Here is an 18,184-nt window from a genome sequence, read left to right as displayed (position 1 = left end):
TGATATTGTACATAAGAACAAAGTATTAAACAAATAACCGATATTGGGATCACATAGTAAATATTTTTCTCTTAATTTTAGCTTGATTGTCTGTGTTAGTATAAGGTATCACGCTATCTTGATTAAAATCATATTTTGTTGAAATCACTACCATATTTATTCAACCATTCTTGCCAGTGTTTGTAGAAATTTACAGGGTTTCCCATATATTTTTGGTAAAGACCTTCCATTGTTGCTTGTGACTTGACTCTTTCTATTACTTCTTGGAGTGAAGGGGGTAGAGAGCCCTTCCAATTCTTAGCAATAGCAAATCTGGCTGCTGTCAGGATGTGCGATAAAATCGCTTTGCTATTATGATCTACAGCATCTATTCCTATATTTAATAGAGCTAATTCTGGGGTTAGGTCCAGTTTGTAAGGAAATATTGATTGAATTAGGTTTGATACTTCTAACCAAAATTTTCCCAATTGTGGGCATAGCCACCACATGTGGTAGGAGTCTGCTATTTGTCCACAACCTCTCCAGCAAATACCTGTAGAGGATGTAGATATTTTGGAGAATCTTACTGGAGTTAGGTGCCATCTTAATAGGATTTTTCTGCTCAATTCAACATGGTTAATGCATTTGGAGGCTTTTTTTGGCCATTTCATAGCCAACACCCATTGTTCCCAAGGATACTCTTTTGCCAGATCTTTTTCCCATTTAATAATGAATGTTGGTTTTCCATGGTAAATGGAGTCATTCAGTAACTTGTAACATACAGATATACCTTTTTGTTTTATGTTTTTTAGATTTAGATACTGTTGAAAGGGAGATACTGTGTTTGTGGTATACGGGATCAATGGGTGTAAAATGTGTCTGATTTGTAGATATAGAAAAAAGTTATGTTTAGATACTTTGTAGTTGTTTACAATTTGTTGAAAGGGCCATATTGAGGTATTATCTAAAATGTTGCTTACATGACTGATACCTTTTTCTATCCACGCCCTAAGTTCAGGGGCTTGAATAATTACTCTAATGAGTTCCTTTTACATTTTTAACAACAGCACCACCTGATGGTTTACTGTCTACATTTAGAGAACAAAAGCCCATTGTGGCGTTGCTCTGCTTGGAACTGACCAGAAAAACTTTAGATGACTTTAATATTCCAAGAAAAGATACAGCACAACAGGTTTCTTTTCTCAGACTTACATATGTCTCCTACTGTAGACAGTAAGCCAAAATGAACAGCAGGTGGCAATTCTGTTACAAATTCATTATATTAGTTTTAAAGCTACTGATGTCTTGACTAAAATAAAGTAGGACAAAAATAAATCTGAAGAAACTGAATTAAGGAAGGAAACCAGCAAGACATTAGGCACTGTATATACTGTAGATGCATGGCAGAGTAAGTCAGTCTGTAGGGAGTGCTACAGTTGAGGTTGACTTCTAATAAATGAAATGGAGGATTAATTAAATAAAGGATTGTGCTAATAAATCAGTTGTGTTTGCAGCAGAGACTGCTTTGACATGTGCTCTTTCCACTGAATATTGGATAATTAAATAAAGTATTTGACTGTTTGAATGGAATTGTTGAGCACAGATGTCATTAGGTGTTTCAAGTGCAACTTCAGTAATAAATTGGGATTCTTTAGCTGAAAATATTCTCTTGCCTTTGTTTTTACAGACAATAAGAGATTACCAGAATTTATGGAACTTTTGCCTAAATACTACAAATTCTCATGGACTATCCCTTGTCACAATTCTATCATAAATGCCATTTATTTACTTTGTAAATTGTAGTAGGACACGTTAGTAGGATGAAACTCATTTACAAAGAAAACAGAACATTCTATACAGGCTGAAGCTGCCTTTAAGCATGATTTAACACACCTTTAACACCATTTTGAGTGCTGTTGTTATTGCATTCTATGGAGAATGGCACTTCCGCCTTTTCAAATGTAAGTACGTAGTACAGAACATGAAACAGATATCCAACACATGCATAAATAATCATGTCTTTGATTCACTGATACAATTAAACTGATTTTTTTTATGCTGAGGGTTGTATTTCATTTTTATGATATCTGGGGATCGTTATATTGAGTAGTTTTAACAACTGCAGCTGCCATTGTGGAGGAAATCATTCTCAATGATCTGTAACCTCTATTTGGCTGTGAAACAGGCAATACCAGCTAGATAGGCTTTAGAGCACGGGGTACATACTGTAGGACTCTAACATTCAAGATGGTCTTTCGCTAGGTGGAAATATCGAAGGGGTGTAGTGCAACTACAACTCACTTAGGCTGTGTGCAAAGTAATTAAAAGAATGGATGCCAGAATGTTCTTTTGCTGTAAAACAGAACTTAACTTGTTTATTTGTCCAAGACAAATGATCCACAGGGTTATGCAATACTCACTCAGAGTAATTAGCAGATAAAGGCACAGAGGATAGAAAGGGATGGCACTTTCCTAGAAAGCACTATATTAGAGGGAGTGGTCTACCTATAAACCAATAAGGAACAAAATGCTAATATCAAACTATTGTAGATACATGGGTCTTTGCCCAGTAATAAGGAGAAAGAAGGAAATGGAAGGGTTTAAAGCCATAGACCCTATGGGCCCCTACAGATATACAGAATGCATGGAATCATCACATACCAATATGCAAATAGTATTTGGTGAATTAAGTCTAAAGCAACTTGACATTTTGAGTTAACCACTCATCCAAAGAAGCCACTAGGATAAGTGGTGAAACAGTTTCAAGGAAAATTCAAAATGTCCAGTTGTTTTAGACCAATGATCCCCAACCAGTGGTTCGTGAGCAACATGTTGCTCCCCAACGCCATGAATCTTGCTCCCAGTGCCTTAAAGCAGGTGATTATTTTTTAATTTCTGGATTAGAAGCAAATTTTGGTTGCATAAAAAACAGAAGTACTACCAAAGAGAGCCTCATTTAGACTGCCAGCCCACATAGGGGCTACCAAATAGCCAATCACAGCCCTTATTTGGCACCCTCATGAACATTTTTCATGCTTGTGTTGCTTCCTAACCCTTTTTTCATTTGAGTGTAGCTCACGGGTAAAAAATGTTGGGGATCCCTAGACGCACAGTAATTCTAATAGATGAATCAATATTAAAGCATCCTATGAAGCCTATTTTTTCTATTTTTTAATTTACAAAACATTTCGTAATTTCTTGGCAGCAGACCTTTTTCAATGTAGATCCTGCATTTCCTGTCCCCTAAGATCCATATTAACTCAAATGTAACACATTTGTCTAAACAACTGAAATAGCAGAAACATGTCATGGAAAGTATTATGATATAGAGGCATATTTATTAAAGTTTAATTTTTTTTTAAATTTGTTTCTAATTCGAATAAGTTATCAAAGTGTGCATTTTTCCTGCAATTCAAGGTTTTTAGCATTAAAAATAATGAATTTAAATAATGGTTAAAATAAAGTAAATTTAGATATTTATTAAGCAAAGTTTGCAATGTAAAAATTTTATGGGTGTTATCCCTCTATTTAGCCTGAGTGTTCTGAATTTCAAATTTTTTTGAGGTTTGTGACCTCAAATTCGAGATATTCAAGTTTTTTTACAGTTTTATTCGATCATATGTTTTTTAGTTCTGTTTTTTTAATAAACTTAGCAAAGTTGGCTTTACTTTAAAAACCAAGGTTATTTGAAGTGGGGGGAAATATAAAAAATACACAAATATGAATTTTGATAAATATAAACAATATAAAGTGTACACTTGTATTGTTCATTCATTTAGGGGGACTAATACATTAGCTAGCATCTTTGTTCTCTACAAGAGCAAGAGAGGTAGATATTCTAATTGGTGACTTTTTCTTCATTGACACAATCGTCATTTTATCTTTACAGGGAATGGTGACAGTGTGTTTAATTAACACGTTTAATATCACATTCCCTAAATTTAGAATGTAGTGTCGTAACATTGCTAGTATCAAGCTGTTTGCCACAAGTCAAGCTTACACTTCCACCATCTGCAAAACCCAACGATGAGCAACAACTGGAAGCAGGAAAATGCACTTGCCACCAATTCCTTGCACAAACTTAGTTTTAACCCTTAAAGACTTTGAAGTTTAGAAAGGCAGTGCTCTCTCTATATTACAAACAAGAGCTTTAATTTGTTAACAAGGATGGGAAGCATTTTATAAAAGAACTTTTCTTAAAGGCATTTAAGCTACAGATAAGCGTTTATTTGCCGTTATCCAGCACAAGAAAACTGCCTTTGTGTTTTTCATTGAAATAATCCTAAGTCAGAAGGAGTTTATTACCAGTCTGGGCCAAATGCTTTACTGTCAGTTACTCAGAACAGCTCCATTCTTGTTGTGTAAAACATAATTACAGATGTCTCTGGAAGCAAAACCTTGACTAGACTTTATGAAGACTCAAACTTACATCTTTAGCGGGTACAAATTGAAACTCATACCCCAATATATAATAAAAGGCACAACGTTTGTGCAGGTGCAGCAAGTAACCCCCAACCAACAACCTATGACAACCAAGTACCAGTTTAGTAGCAAAAACGTATGTTTGCTACTTAACTGATAATCTGTTTCCATAGGTCATCAGAGCTGCAGTGAACTTAGCAACATTTATTAGATAATACATAGAACAATACACAGGTTGGGGTTTTTTTGACAGTGACAAAATTAAAAATACTGAGATTTTCATTGTAGGAAAATGCAGTGGTGAAAGGGGAGTATATATTGGTTTGGAGAGAGGCAAGACCAAATGCAGAGCCTGATGCGTGTGATGTGGTGAAAGATGCAGAACCAGATGGATTGCTAAACACATGTATAAGCAGATTTTTTGGTGTTGAAAGAATAAGTGGAACATATTATATATTGGTGGTGTATGAAGAAAATTGTGGTCATGATGGTGTTAATGGAATACAGCGCCTTGATTTTCTATAATCACGAAATATATAAAGAAAATATAGTTCTGTTTCAATTTAGGTTTGTATAATGATTACCTACATTTCCTTCTGATGGTGTAGTACTCCTTAAAAACATTCCTACATTATTTTCAAAATGTTTTTTTTCCTGCTGAATGTTTCTAGTAAGTAGCGTAATTGATAGAGTGCACAGTTAACCTAAACTAACAATGGACTGTTTAAATTTCTTCATTGTAGAACATGAAAAGCACCGGCTATGCAAGAGCACCGATTACATGAATTTGCACTTCAAAGTAAAATGGTTTTATAATGAATATGTTAAAGAACTTTCTGCATTCAAAGATACAGTCCCTGAATATTCTCTGTAAGTCTTTCTTCTGGATATCGGAATTGTCATGCCACACTACAGTATATGGCTGAACTGCTTTTGACTATATATAAAGAAAACGTTATTGTGTGTAAAATTTATCATAGTCCAATTATTCTGATATCTATTTATTTCTATTCTGGAGAAAATTAAGGGGCCACGTAAGCTGCCAAGTAATTACTTTAGACAGGCATATTGACTGAAGAGTAATAATTAACTTTTTGGTGTAAAATGCAGAAAGCTTAGTCATAATACAGATAGAGCAAACTTGGCAATCATTTGTTTCAGATGGTTTATCATGCCCCCTATGTCACTCCATTTAAACAGATTATTTGCCCCACAAATGATCCTTACACATGGACAATGGGAATTAATTAATCCATATCAGATACAATTTTTTTGAGAAGTGAATGGAAAGACAAAAGAGAGGGTTATGTAAGGTAGAAAAATGGAGATTGGGAAAAAAAGTGACAATGAGAAGAGATTTGTAGACGGATGACAAAATGAAAATAGGAAAGAAAAGACAAAAAAGATGAAGAATATGCATTTCACAGGATAAATAAAAGGATCTGTGAGAATGAATACTTTTTTAACCATTATACATTTTTCTTATGTTAGTATTACAAATATCACCTTTGCTTTTTGGATTGGATTTAGCATCTGACTGACCTCTGACAATATGTGGATATAAGCTGAGCAATTTCTTATATTTTATATATTCATGATCTAGGTGGTTTGAGACATTTGTTATACAGTGGCTGGATGAAAATGAAGATGTATCAATGGAATTTCTCCATGGAGCTCTAGGAAGAGATAAAAAAGATGGGGTAAGTTTATTGTTTGCAATATATTGGTGTATTTTAGACTTCCAGTGGGAAGGAATGTTAGGGGAAAAAATATCTGTAAACTGCAATGATTCTGACATACTGAGTAAGGTGTGTAGAAATTACTGTCCAGTAGTTTTCTTAGGAAAAAGTAGCTTTTATATTTTCATCGATTCTAGTATATAACTGATTATGTTGATAATGAATGGAATCTATGAGGCTGATTTCTAATAAACTGTGGAATAAAGAAGCATTCTTAGTAGCTTGATCTTTTTAACAATTTAACAACATATTTAACACATTTACCATCTGCTTCGTGTTAGTGCTCAGTGCTGCTCAGCAGAAGTTTTTAGGACTATGACCTGACCCAATCTTTGGTCTCCAGTGCAATGGCACAAGGAGAGAAAAGATTCATGCAATTATTTTCTGACGGAAACACTGATAATTTAGGACACATGTACATCCACAATTGCAATGAGCAAAGTGCAATTTCAAGCTCAATTGCCATGTTTTTTCCCCACAATCCAGTGTTTTTCCCAGAATTCCAGCTTCACTGGGGTTGCAATGGGATAAAGCACATGGTGCAGTTGTGTTGTGCCTACTGCAATTGCAGCCAGGTCACCAAATTACCGCAACTGAGTACACATTTCATCACAAATTGGACACCATTGTGCAAAAGTCTGCATAGTATAATTTTGGTTGTTCTTGTACAAGTGATGTCTGTGCCCAATAAGTGAAGGTAACTGTGCTGCCAAGGGTTAAAGATTCAGCTCTTAGTCTTGGTGTACACCTCCAAGTGCTAAAGCACTGCATTTTGCTCTCTCCTGGTGACTTTAAGCTTTTTTGTCTGTGCCCAATACTTCAGGTTAAATACGCTGCACCTATTGACACTGGTTGGAAAGGGAACCCTGGAGTTACTGCCTGGTCAGGAGGTGGCAGTATCTTCAGGGTTCCTCAGTGTTAATAGGCGCAGCAGGACCGACTGAGCGGTACTGTGCATTTTTATGCAAGTACCTTTAATGAAAGTGGTTTGCACAACTGAACTGACTGTGGGGAAATGAGGGGACCGCAACTGCACTAGCAGGGTTAGTGAGATCTTTCGGCTGATAGTTTCCTAATGTATCGAATGGTTTACTCATATATTAGCATTAATAAACAGCTTAACATATTTTTTCATTTGAAAATCCATAAATCAAATATTTTGTTTCATTCCGTTTTCATCAAGGTTTTTATTATATTCAATATTTGTGTCCTTAGTTCCAGGCAACATCTGAACATGTACTTTTCTCCTGCTCTGTTGTTGATGTCTTCACACAATTGAATCAAAGCTTCGAGATTATCAAGAAACTGGAGTGTCCAAATCCAGAAGCTCTGTCTCATTTCATGAAGAGATTTGCAAATGTAAGTTTATATTAAAAAAAAAACAAATATTGTATACATACAGGGGCTGTTGGTTTATTAAAATTTGTGCCTTTTTTCCACGATTTCAGAAAAAATGCAGCAAAGAAATTTCTAGCAACATTTTTTTAAACTCATACTGCTAATTATTAAAGAAAAATAAAAAAAAAATGAAAAACTCCACCAAGTAAAAATGCTGAGTTATTATAGAAGTCAGTGGGAAATGTATGTGAAGATTTCAAGCAACTGTATTTTTTATTTTTTCCCTCATTCTGGTCGATTTTTTTCTGTGACACAACATGATTGTGATTATGATAGTGCTTGAGAATAAAAAAAACCCTCATGAAAACGTCAAAAATGTATATATTAGCCTCCACGTGAATCCAAATACACTATCTATTTTGTTGTTTTGTGGTTGTCCATTTGAGTAGTACAGTATATAGACAGAAGAGTAAAAAGCACAACTTTTTTGCAATTTTTATGACCTCGTGTTTTTCTGTAATAAATGTATTATTTTTATATAAGAGGAATAGAATAGTCAGTGACAGCCTGTCCTGGAACTTTCAATGAGAAGCTAATCCCCTCATTGTTTTCAGTTTCACTCAGCTTCAAGGGGAATTTAATTCCCTCACTGTTTTCAGTATCACCCAACTTCAAGGGGAACTTAATCCCCTCATGGTTTTCAGTTTCACCCAGCTTCAATGGGAATTTAACCCCTTATTGTTTTCAGTTTCACCCAGCTTCAAGATAAAACCTAATCCCCTCATTGTTTTCTATTTCACATGTTTTCCAAGGGAAGTTAATCCCTTCATTGTTTTCCGTTTCCCCCAGTTTCAAGTGAAACTTAAACACATAATTGTGCCAATGCTCCTAAAATGGCTGTTTGGGAAAACTAAAGAGGATTCATGGAAACAAACATCCGTTTAAACTTGAATTTCTTAAAATTCGGGATTTTCGAACGTAAACTCAGAATTTTTGTACAGACGATTCACGCATTATTGTGACATTTTATAAATGCAGCAATGATTGAGTTTAATTCAAATTTATACCCTGTCGAGTTTATATGACATAAGGCCAGAAAAAAACTAATTTTAGTAAACGTGCCTTTAAAGTGTATTTTTTTATTTTTTTTTGTCCTTGAGGGCAAATCACAAATTTGTCATGTTTTTTTAAAAAAACATTCAAGATTTTACACCCTTATTAAAAATGAATGCAAGATGGTGATTTTCTTTCAAGCAACTTTTTTCTGCAGCAAAACTCAATTCCAATGTTTTCAAGTTTCTTCTACATGCTAGCGTTCAGGAATAAAAAAAGGATTGTGGGGAAAAAGTCTTAATGTTTTGTCCACAATCTTTTCTTTTTTTTTAACTTAAAGGAGAAGGAAAGGCAAAGTCACTTGGGGGTGCCAAAATGTTAGGCACCCCCAAGTGACTTTAATCGCCTACCTTTTACCCCAGGCTAGTGCCCCTGTACAGAGAGAACCGCACCAGCCCGGGGTACCTGCAGCGATTCCCTCTTCCTGTAGCGCTCGCGCGCGCATGCGCAGTAGAGTGAAAAGCCGAACTTTAACAGAGAAGTCGGCTTTTCACTCTGCTGCGCATGCACCTATTGTGTTAGTCTTAGTGAAACGCAGGCGGAAGGAGGAAGCGCATCACTCCAGGTACCCCGGGCTGGTGCTGTTTTCTCCTAACAGGGGCACCAGCCCGGGGTACAAGGTAAGCGATTAAAGTCACTTGGGGGTGCCTAACATTTTAGCACCCCCGAGTGACTTAGCCTTTCCTTCTCCTTTAAAGACTAATACATTTTCCTCCCAATGTTTATTTATCATTTTATTACTATTTTGCATGCATATTTGAAATAGCTTTCTAGTTGTATTCTCCATTTGATAATCCCATACAAAATAATGAAGTAGAACATTTTAATAAATAAATATTGCGCATGCACATAGGGATCATGAACTGAATACGTAGAGGGGATACTAATAATGAACTTTTTTTCCTCAGCACCCCTTAGTGCTTTTGCCCTTTCTCCCTGGATGTTTGTAAATAACCCATGGAGGCTTAAGGTAAAAGATGCAAAAGCACGATACTTACTGATGTTTAATAAGTCGCCTATTAAAAAGCTTTATCAAATTGGTATATATATATATATATATATATATGCCAATTTGATAAGACTTTCATAGGCCATTTATTATACATTTAAGTAATAAGTATTCATTCTGTAGGTATAGTTTTCTTTTAACAAATATTTACACATTTACTTCAAGGCACTTATGATTTGGTTGAATCCAAATCCTGCAAAAAGTGCTGGGATATGGCCAAACCCCTAACTTTAATCGCTTACTAGTCCCAGCACTAGGTCAGCATTTCTCTTGGTTTAGACCATGCTTGCCAGTCCGTTCTGTTTTGAGAGGATAATCATATGCTACAGAAGGGATAAGAGTGGATATAAAGATTATGGAACCAAGAAACACTAAATTACTATGTAGGGTAAGGCAGACACTTCACACAGATTTAGAAACCCTTTTGTAGAAGCAAATAGTATTGCCATCTGGCCAGTAAATATAATGCTTCCTGGGAATACAGTTAAAGCAGTAGGAAGATAAGTATTTTATAAAATGTGGCAACCAGGAAAGGCAATAGAATCTCTTTAAAAGGAAAATGAATATACCAAATACAATGGAAAGATAACAGAAAAGTAGTAGTTTGACTTAACAAATACTGTGAATAGGATTACTGTAGCACTATTTTAGACAGAGAAATAACTACGGTTGTTTTCTGGAATTTGCTATTGATTTGGGAATATTTACTGTGTGTAACTACAAGGCTCTAGGCTATTAAATGGTTGTGCTAGTAAGAGTTCAGATGCATTTGAGTCACTTATATCAAGGTACGTTATAGATGAAGCAATGTTTCAGATTTACAGTACCGAGAATATACGGAATTACTGGTTTGACTATAAAAGTCTCCTCTGTTGAAGAATATCTAAAAATCTTGCTGTGCTGATATGAAACTTCAGTTCACAAGTTCTATGTCCACTATAAACTGTAATTCCCCTGGATCTGACCTGGTAATGCATTTTCTGACTCATTTTCTGTTTAATATATTACATTGCACTGTAAGTGTTCATGTACATTTCAATTCTCAATCATATTTATAAGCAGAACAACTAAGATGTATGTTCCTGGCACATGTAACAAAGCAAAGGGAGTATGGTGCTATCAGAGCCATGTTGTTAGGGCAGAATGGAAATGGATTTGACCTTGACACAAAGGGCAACATTATCAAAAGTGAATTAAACATATTTTTGTTGTGTAAAAAACAACATTTATAACATTTCCCCCAAAATTTATAAAATGTGTTATTTTTTTAAAATGAGTATAGTTCCCTCTAACTCTTCTACCCCCCCTCCCCTATCCCCAGCTCTGCAATGCTTCCTCCAGTTTCCATTCACCCCTATTTCAGTGGAAGTATAGGGAACTCATTGACATAATAATGGGGATTAACATGTGCATTTCATACCAATTTATATATAAAAGTAATTTATTGCCAGCACAAAAAGGGTGACAAAACAAATAGGTAAAAACACATTTTCACCTCACATTTGCATCATGCTTTTGCTAGTTTTGCTTAATGAATGAGGCAAATCATTTTTAGTAAATATATTGTAAAAATATTTGGTTAAAAGGGGCAGTAAAGCCTTTCTGGCAAATCTTTAGTTTTAGTACAGTTTAAAGTGCCTTACCCCCTCATTAACTAGTTACTGACACTTGGCCCAGTTTATCTGTGCCCCCATAGCATGCCCAGAACTACAGAGCTTCTCTGCAGTGTCGCCCCCACTTTTAGCTTAGTCACTTCTATTCCCAGCATCCATCTTGCACCCAAACTGTGAAATATGGCTATTAAGCATGTTTCTAGTTAAGATCCTTGATATCTTTACTATTTTAATATTTTAGACTGTCCCCAAATAACAACATTGACAAGACTCATTTTCAGCATAAATATATTTGTCAACAACATTTTGTAACAAATATATTTTGAGTGACCTCTATGCTCTCTGCAAACACATATTTTAAACAGGTCAACATCGACAAAAAATAAAGACTGAAAATGCCCATACCAAGGAAAAAGTCTGTAGATGATTTACTGTGGCTTTAACAAACATATCTGCGCTTTCTTGGATTCAGCTTTGTGGCACTTGGCACAGATCATGAGTTAAGGAATTGCCATTTGCTGCACTTAGTTCCATAGCTGTGACACTGCCTTTTGGCCATTCTTGACAAGACATCTGTCTTCAAGAGAGTATTATTTTTCTGAAACACTTTTGACATGTCATAATTTGAGTCCTGCTCCCATATTTATGTATAGTTGTTATTTTGCATAAAAAAAATAATCCAGTATTTGATTTTATTTTTTAAAGAATGAAACAAAACTTAAAACAATTTGATTTTACTATTTCTCAAAAATAGCTGTATGAATATTGTATTATTTTTAAATTGCAAGTGTTTTGTTCAAATCCCCTGGTTTAAGTCATTTTTTCTCAAGCTTTTTTGGCTCATAACAAAATCACATACATGTTTACTTGATCATAACAGCCATCCTGCTATAGGTCTCTGATGAAAAAAGACAAGGATAGAGATTAGCAGCTATCCCCAAATGACTTTACTGACTTTCAGACTAAAAACCCATTAACCTCTTTGGAACTCCTGGGGGTGAGTGGTAAAAAAGGGGTACATTTATCATGCTGTGTAAAAAGTGGAGTAAAACATCACTGGTGATGTTGAGCATAGCAGCCAATCAGATGCTTTGCATTGGTTTTCTAACTGTTGAAATCTATTTGCTGATTGGTTGCCCTGGGCAACATCATCGGTTATACTTTACTCCACTTTTTATACAGCATGATAAATATAACCCCTAGGTCTCTGGATGGACACATAGAGGGGTCTAACTAGAGAGGAAGCAGATCCTGTATTTGGATGGGGGCCCAGGGGTGAAGAGGGTCCAGTAAGGCCAAGTAAAGCTGATCAGTTGCAGCTACTATTAAAACATCAAGTTTTTGTTGCTTTCTGGGCAGCCAATCTGTGAGAGGGTACTGAGCATCACTAATAATGTGCTCGGAAAAGGTTCTGAAAGCATACCCACTATTGTCAGCTTAAAGGCAAAGTTTTAAAATTGTGCATAAAGTAGCATCATTTTGCAAACTATTATGTATGGGTCTCAAATATGAGTAAATAAATACACTTTTTGCTACAACATTTTTAACATAGGGGAGTAAATGGTTTGACTCATTTTGATTTACAAGTAGGCAGCTATAAATAAAATGCTAATTATGTTGGGCACTTATATTTCACAGATTCATTCATTAATGGTTTTTCTTTTACAGAGTCATAATTACATGTAATTAAATCTTTTTAATTTAGAGCTTTAAATCTTTAAAACCTCTAATGCAGCAAAAGCCCCTCAGGCAACAAAAGACTCAAAGGCATTAATGAATCCTTCTTTGTCAAGGTGGAAAAATAAAATGGCTTTTTAATGGTCTTGCTTACTTCAGCGGTTTGACATTTACTGTATTTATCCTCCTTAACAGTTCCCAATTAAAGCAAAATACTCTTTTTTTGTGGGAAACAAATGTGACCCTACAGTGTATCAATATAGTGTATCTTTAAAGGAATATGGTTACCCTATAATACGTGATTGTTAGCACAGTTATTTATGGCACTGCTTTGGTTCTCTGTTAGTTTTCAGTTACACAGTATATCCGTTTTCATTTGTATTCATTATTTATTTATTCATTATTTATATATATTGAATCTAGAGAACTAACACAGAAATACCTGAGTGCCAGCTCCATAGATTCTATATATATCCAGGTTTTTGTTCTTCTTATGGGCCCCACTTACAATCTCAACCACCAGTGTAGTTAACCAATATGGGGGAACTTAATAAAAGTTGGTAACCGTTAAAATATTTGCAATGTAAAAATGTATGCCTCTGCATGTACAAATTTTCCTTTGTGTGAATTTACTATAGCTTTTGCAAAGCCAGAAACTGTTCAAAGACCACTTCTGCCAGTGAAAGAAAGATTAGGGAATTTTTAACTGAAAAATAGTTATGTTTACTACAAAAGATTTAACCACCTTCAAACACACCTTAAAGAGGACCTGTCACACAGACATAAAAAGCTGTATAATAAAAGTCCTTTTTCAAATTAAACATGAAACCCAAATTCATTTTTATATTAACACATCCAAACCCATTATAAAGGCATTTAAAAATCCCAGCTGTCAATCATATATTGCTTGCCCCGCCTCTATGCATAGAGGCGGGGCAGACAATAACTTTAGCTTTCCGTTCAGCACTACCTAGATGTCACTGCACATCTCACTTTTCCCCTCCCTCCTCCTCATCTAACTGTGTAGCTATTGCATGGGCCTGGGCATCTGGTCCCCCATTCTGGCACATACACAAGATTTTGGCATGATACAAAGCTAGTCTTCATAACAGTGTCCACAAAATGTCGCTGGCCTGCTTGCTTTGATTGAGTAATTCCAAGACAGAAGGAAACAAGATTTATATTATTTATATAGAAAAAGTAAAGTTTATTTTGCTCAACTAACAATATAGAAAATAATTTGGAGTTATTTCTTAGGGTGACAGGTCCCCTTTAAAGGAGCAGTTCAGTGTAAAAATGAAACTGGGTAAAATAGATAGACTGCACTACATAAAAAATGTTTTCAATATAGTTAGGCAAAAATGTAATCTATAAAGGCTGGAGTGAGCAGATGTCTAACATAATAGCCAGAACTCTACTTCCTGTTTTTAGCTCTTTAAGCTGTTAGTTAGTCAGTGACTTGAGGGGGAGCCACAGAGGACATCATGTTCAGTTAGTTTGTGAGCACGCAGGTCAGATTCAAATCCAAACTAACTGAATAGTTATGTCCCATATGCCCCACCTCAGGTCACTGATTGGCTACTGACTGCTAACAGCTTAGAGAACTGTAAAGGAGGAAGTAGAGTTCTGGCCATTATGTTAGACATCTTCCCTTATAGATTCAATTTTTGCCCAACTAACGATATTGAAAACATTTTTTATTTTGCGCAGTCTATCTATTTTACCCAGTTTAATTTTTACACTGAACTATACCTTTAAGGGAGGTATTTTTTCATGATTCATATGTTTTTGTGCAAAAATATGATTTTGACATGGAAAAAAGCAATTATTTCGCCATTTATTATGTGACAAAACTGTGTCAAATCCGAAAGAAAAAAGTCTAAAAGCTGTCGAGGTCATATGGAAGTCAATGATGGGTGAAGATCTCTCTTTTCTTTGTGGTATTAGAGGTTTTCAGGGTTCTCTGATGCTTTCAATTGTGCAACAATATAAAAAAAATGAGTTTTTCATGTTTTTTTCTGCGTCTATTTTCGTTCATGCTTAAAAGTCAGTTTTCATAAATCACTTCACATTCGTAGTTTTAGAGAAGAATATTACTTTATTAGATGTGAACATTTTTTCTTATTTATGCATTTTTATTATTTTTTTTCATTTTGGTTATAACCTCTTCATAATTTGAAAAATTGTGCTCACTTGTGGCAGTATGAATCTACTATTACCCAATGTTTTCAGATATAAAGTTTATACTTCCATAATCAGTCTCTATAATATAAGCAACTTAAAAAAGTATATGCTACAGGGATTCACTATAATCAATGCTTCCCTGGAGGGAATTTTTATGAGGTTCTCCAAGTTTAATCTGGATTTATCAAGCAAGCTGAAAGGGCTTCCTTATAACTTAAAGCACAGCAAGCACATGCAAATATCTCTACATTTTCTAAGTAGCCCATAATTACACTCAAAGTAGGGGAGTATCATTTTAGAGATGTATGTTTGAAATGATTTGTTGATATCACTTTTAATAAAAGAACTTCCTTACTGTTTGAAGAGCGATTTTACCAAAGGAAAAGGAGTCTTGTAAGAGGATAAAAGAATGCAAATATTCATAATGCTAAATCCTTAGGAGATTTTAGGATACAGTGTTGAAAAATGCATAAATAGTTTGGATTTGATTGTGTCTATTAATATAGATAATAACACAAATCATAAATGAGTAATATATATATATATATATATATATATATATAATTTTGTACATTAAACTTTATTCTTTACTCTAATATCCATGATCTATTTACCACTGATTCATCATCATCATCATCCTCATTTATTTGTTTAGATAGTGTAAGGAAGGTATACAGCATTTTACAAATCTATTGTCTTACATTACATTCATAAACAAGGGATACAGAGTAAAACAGTAGGATTAGGGGATCTTGCTCAGTAGAGTTTACAGTGCTTACAAATTACAGCCTATTACTTAAACTGCACCAAATCTTGCATTGTGTGAACCATGACCTATAGCCTTGAACGTGCCCATTGCAGATTTGTTAGTATATGTTTCCTGCTTGAAGAATCTCAACATAAAATACATTGTCATATCCCACTCTCTTGCATATCTAATGTTTGAGGATCACTCCTTTTCTATCTACAGTATACTTATTAATACTGTATGAGCTCACCTTGCTACATTCATTCTCTCTAGACAACAGTAGTCAATATTGAGTAGCTGGGTATGATGTACTATGTAAATAACGCCTCTATAAAGGCATTTTTATTAGGAATTACTATTGATGTAAATCAAAAATCGATGAACTCAGATTTTCATCATACTTTAGATAGGGAAATCTAATTCAATACTAACCATGAATGTTATGAAATGATTTGTGATGCAGTATCTAAAAGGCACTTGGATTTAATTTTCTTCCTTATATTAAGTTGTTATTATGTTAAACTTCAGCAAGGCTAATGCCAAACTGGGCATTTTGACTGCCACTGTCATCAAAGGGAGAACATCAGCAGTGAAAATGCCCCTCACTACCTGTCACAGCTTCTCATATTTATCTATAGGGTAAGCTGAGACTGAATAAAACACAGTAGGTGCATCTCGGCTCACTCACTAGAGCTTTTATGTGCATAATTCTCTCTCACAGCTACATGCTCCAGGAACAGTGTATCTTATAATATGAGAAGCCATGACAGGTGGAAAAAAATATTCTGACTACTGCAGTTTTCCACCTGATGATTACAGTAGTCAAAACACCAACTGGCTCATTTACTTTGCACCCTGCCTTTTTAAGCATCCATAGGCACAGCTCTTTGGGCTCTCCAATGGATACAGCATTGACTGCATTTGGCTGTTCTGTATCTGTGGTGGGTGGGCTAGGAGCAGCACGTAGGCGTCCCTCAATTTATCCCATTATTCAGATGTGCAAGTTAGGGAGTTCTGCTGTGCCTTGCACATTGCATGCTGCACTTAAATTCCCTATGACAAGTGCTATTTAATTGATTTCTAAGGTGCACAGTTTTATGCCCATTACTAGCACTTGTAAAAGAGGATTCCTTAAAATATTTTTCAAGTCTAGATTAACCTAAAATATGTTGTTTTCAATGATTATATTTTATTGATCATTGTGCATGGGGTAGGAATTTTGTTCCTATAGGATCCCATTCCTGTCACTAGCATCGAGAAAAGTCAGGAATCATACCAGCTTTGTTCCCTGCAATTTGCCGTATTGTCAGTTATATACTCTGTGGTTATAGTTTTTGGTTTTCTTCATCTTATTGTCACATCTTTTATTTTTCAGTGTTGAGGACATGCTAGAGTTAAAAAGAATTATTAGAAAAGTAAGACAAGTCCCAGCAGGATCCTCCTGGGTACATGGATCCTATTCATGCCTGTAGTAAACACTGCAGATGGAGTGTAATATTTTGTTAAGCTTTGCAATAAAAACTGTGCCCATTAAATATATTTATTAATAGGTATTTGCCCACAACTGGGTTTTCTGCCAGCTCATAAAGCCATTAATGGCCTTGAAATGCAGCCTGAACTTTCTGGTAAAAATGACATCCTCTTTCTTTCTCCTTCTTTATTTAGACTATCAACAAAGTGCTCCTTCAGTATGCAGTAATTGTATCCAATGATTTCAGCTCATACTGTGGCAAAGAAAATGTGGTAAGTTTCTAATCTTTGTATCCAGAGAGTCTTTATTTACAATTATATTTTCAAATTAAAAAAAGCGAGATTTAAAGAAGCTGCTAATTAAATGAAAGTAGGCTCTTCATTTTAGAATCTATTTTTTTTTACAAGATAACAGAATACGAGCTCTAAACATCCATATTTGTTAGTAAATAGGAATTCTTTCCTTTTTTTTTTTTGATTGTTGCATTTTTTAGTGGGGGGAGCTACACTTAGCTCTCCTCTGTCTTGTTGCCTGACATTCTTGTGTCAATAAGAGACACCTCCACAATTTCTACTTCTACCTACTGCTGGTGTTAAAAGTCTGTGATGTGTTTTTTGGGCTGTCTTGCTCCTACAGTATTTAATATTAAATGTTTATTAGAGGAGTGAACTGCCGAATTGCAAATAATATGAGAAAATACAGTAGAAATCCATATACAAATGCATGCCCATAATTTTGCAAATACAGGTATGAAATCCATTATCTGGAAGTCCACTGTGCAGAAAGTTCCGAATTACGGGAAGGCCATCTCCCATAGAGCCCATTTTCATCAAATAATTCAAATTTTCTCTATAATAATAAAACGGTACCTTGTACTTGATCCCAACTATG

General features: G+C 35.0%; 1 protein-coding gene across 3 annotated transcripts in view; it reads left to right on the top strand.

Moving 5' to 3' along the window:
- The window catches only part of unc13c (unc-13 homolog C), a 232,196-nt gene that overhangs the window by 165,104 nt on the left and 48,908 nt on the right, over nt 1-18,184 (top strand). For all 3 annotated transcript variants that reach the window (XM_031899178.1, XM_031899177.1, XM_018092423.2), the window contains 4 exons: nt 5,145-5,271; nt 6,005-6,101; nt 7,356-7,499; nt 17,488-17,565. In XM_031899178.1, the coding sequence (XP_031755038.1) occupies nt 5,145-5,271; nt 6,005-6,101; nt 7,356-7,499; nt 17,488-17,565 (446 nt within the window). The remainder of the gene's footprint in view (nt 1-5,144; nt 5,272-6,004; nt 6,102-7,355; nt 7,500-17,487; nt 17,566-18,184) is intronic.

The sequence above is a fragment of the Xenopus tropicalis genome, chromosome 3, assembly GCF_000004195.4.
Source record: "Xenopus tropicalis strain Nigerian chromosome 3, UCB_Xtro_10.0, whole genome shotgun sequence".
NCBI classification, from domain to species: Eukaryota; Metazoa; Chordata; class Amphibia; order Anura; family Pipidae; genus Xenopus; species Xenopus tropicalis.
This window is presented reverse-complemented; position numbering and strand designations above follow the sequence as displayed.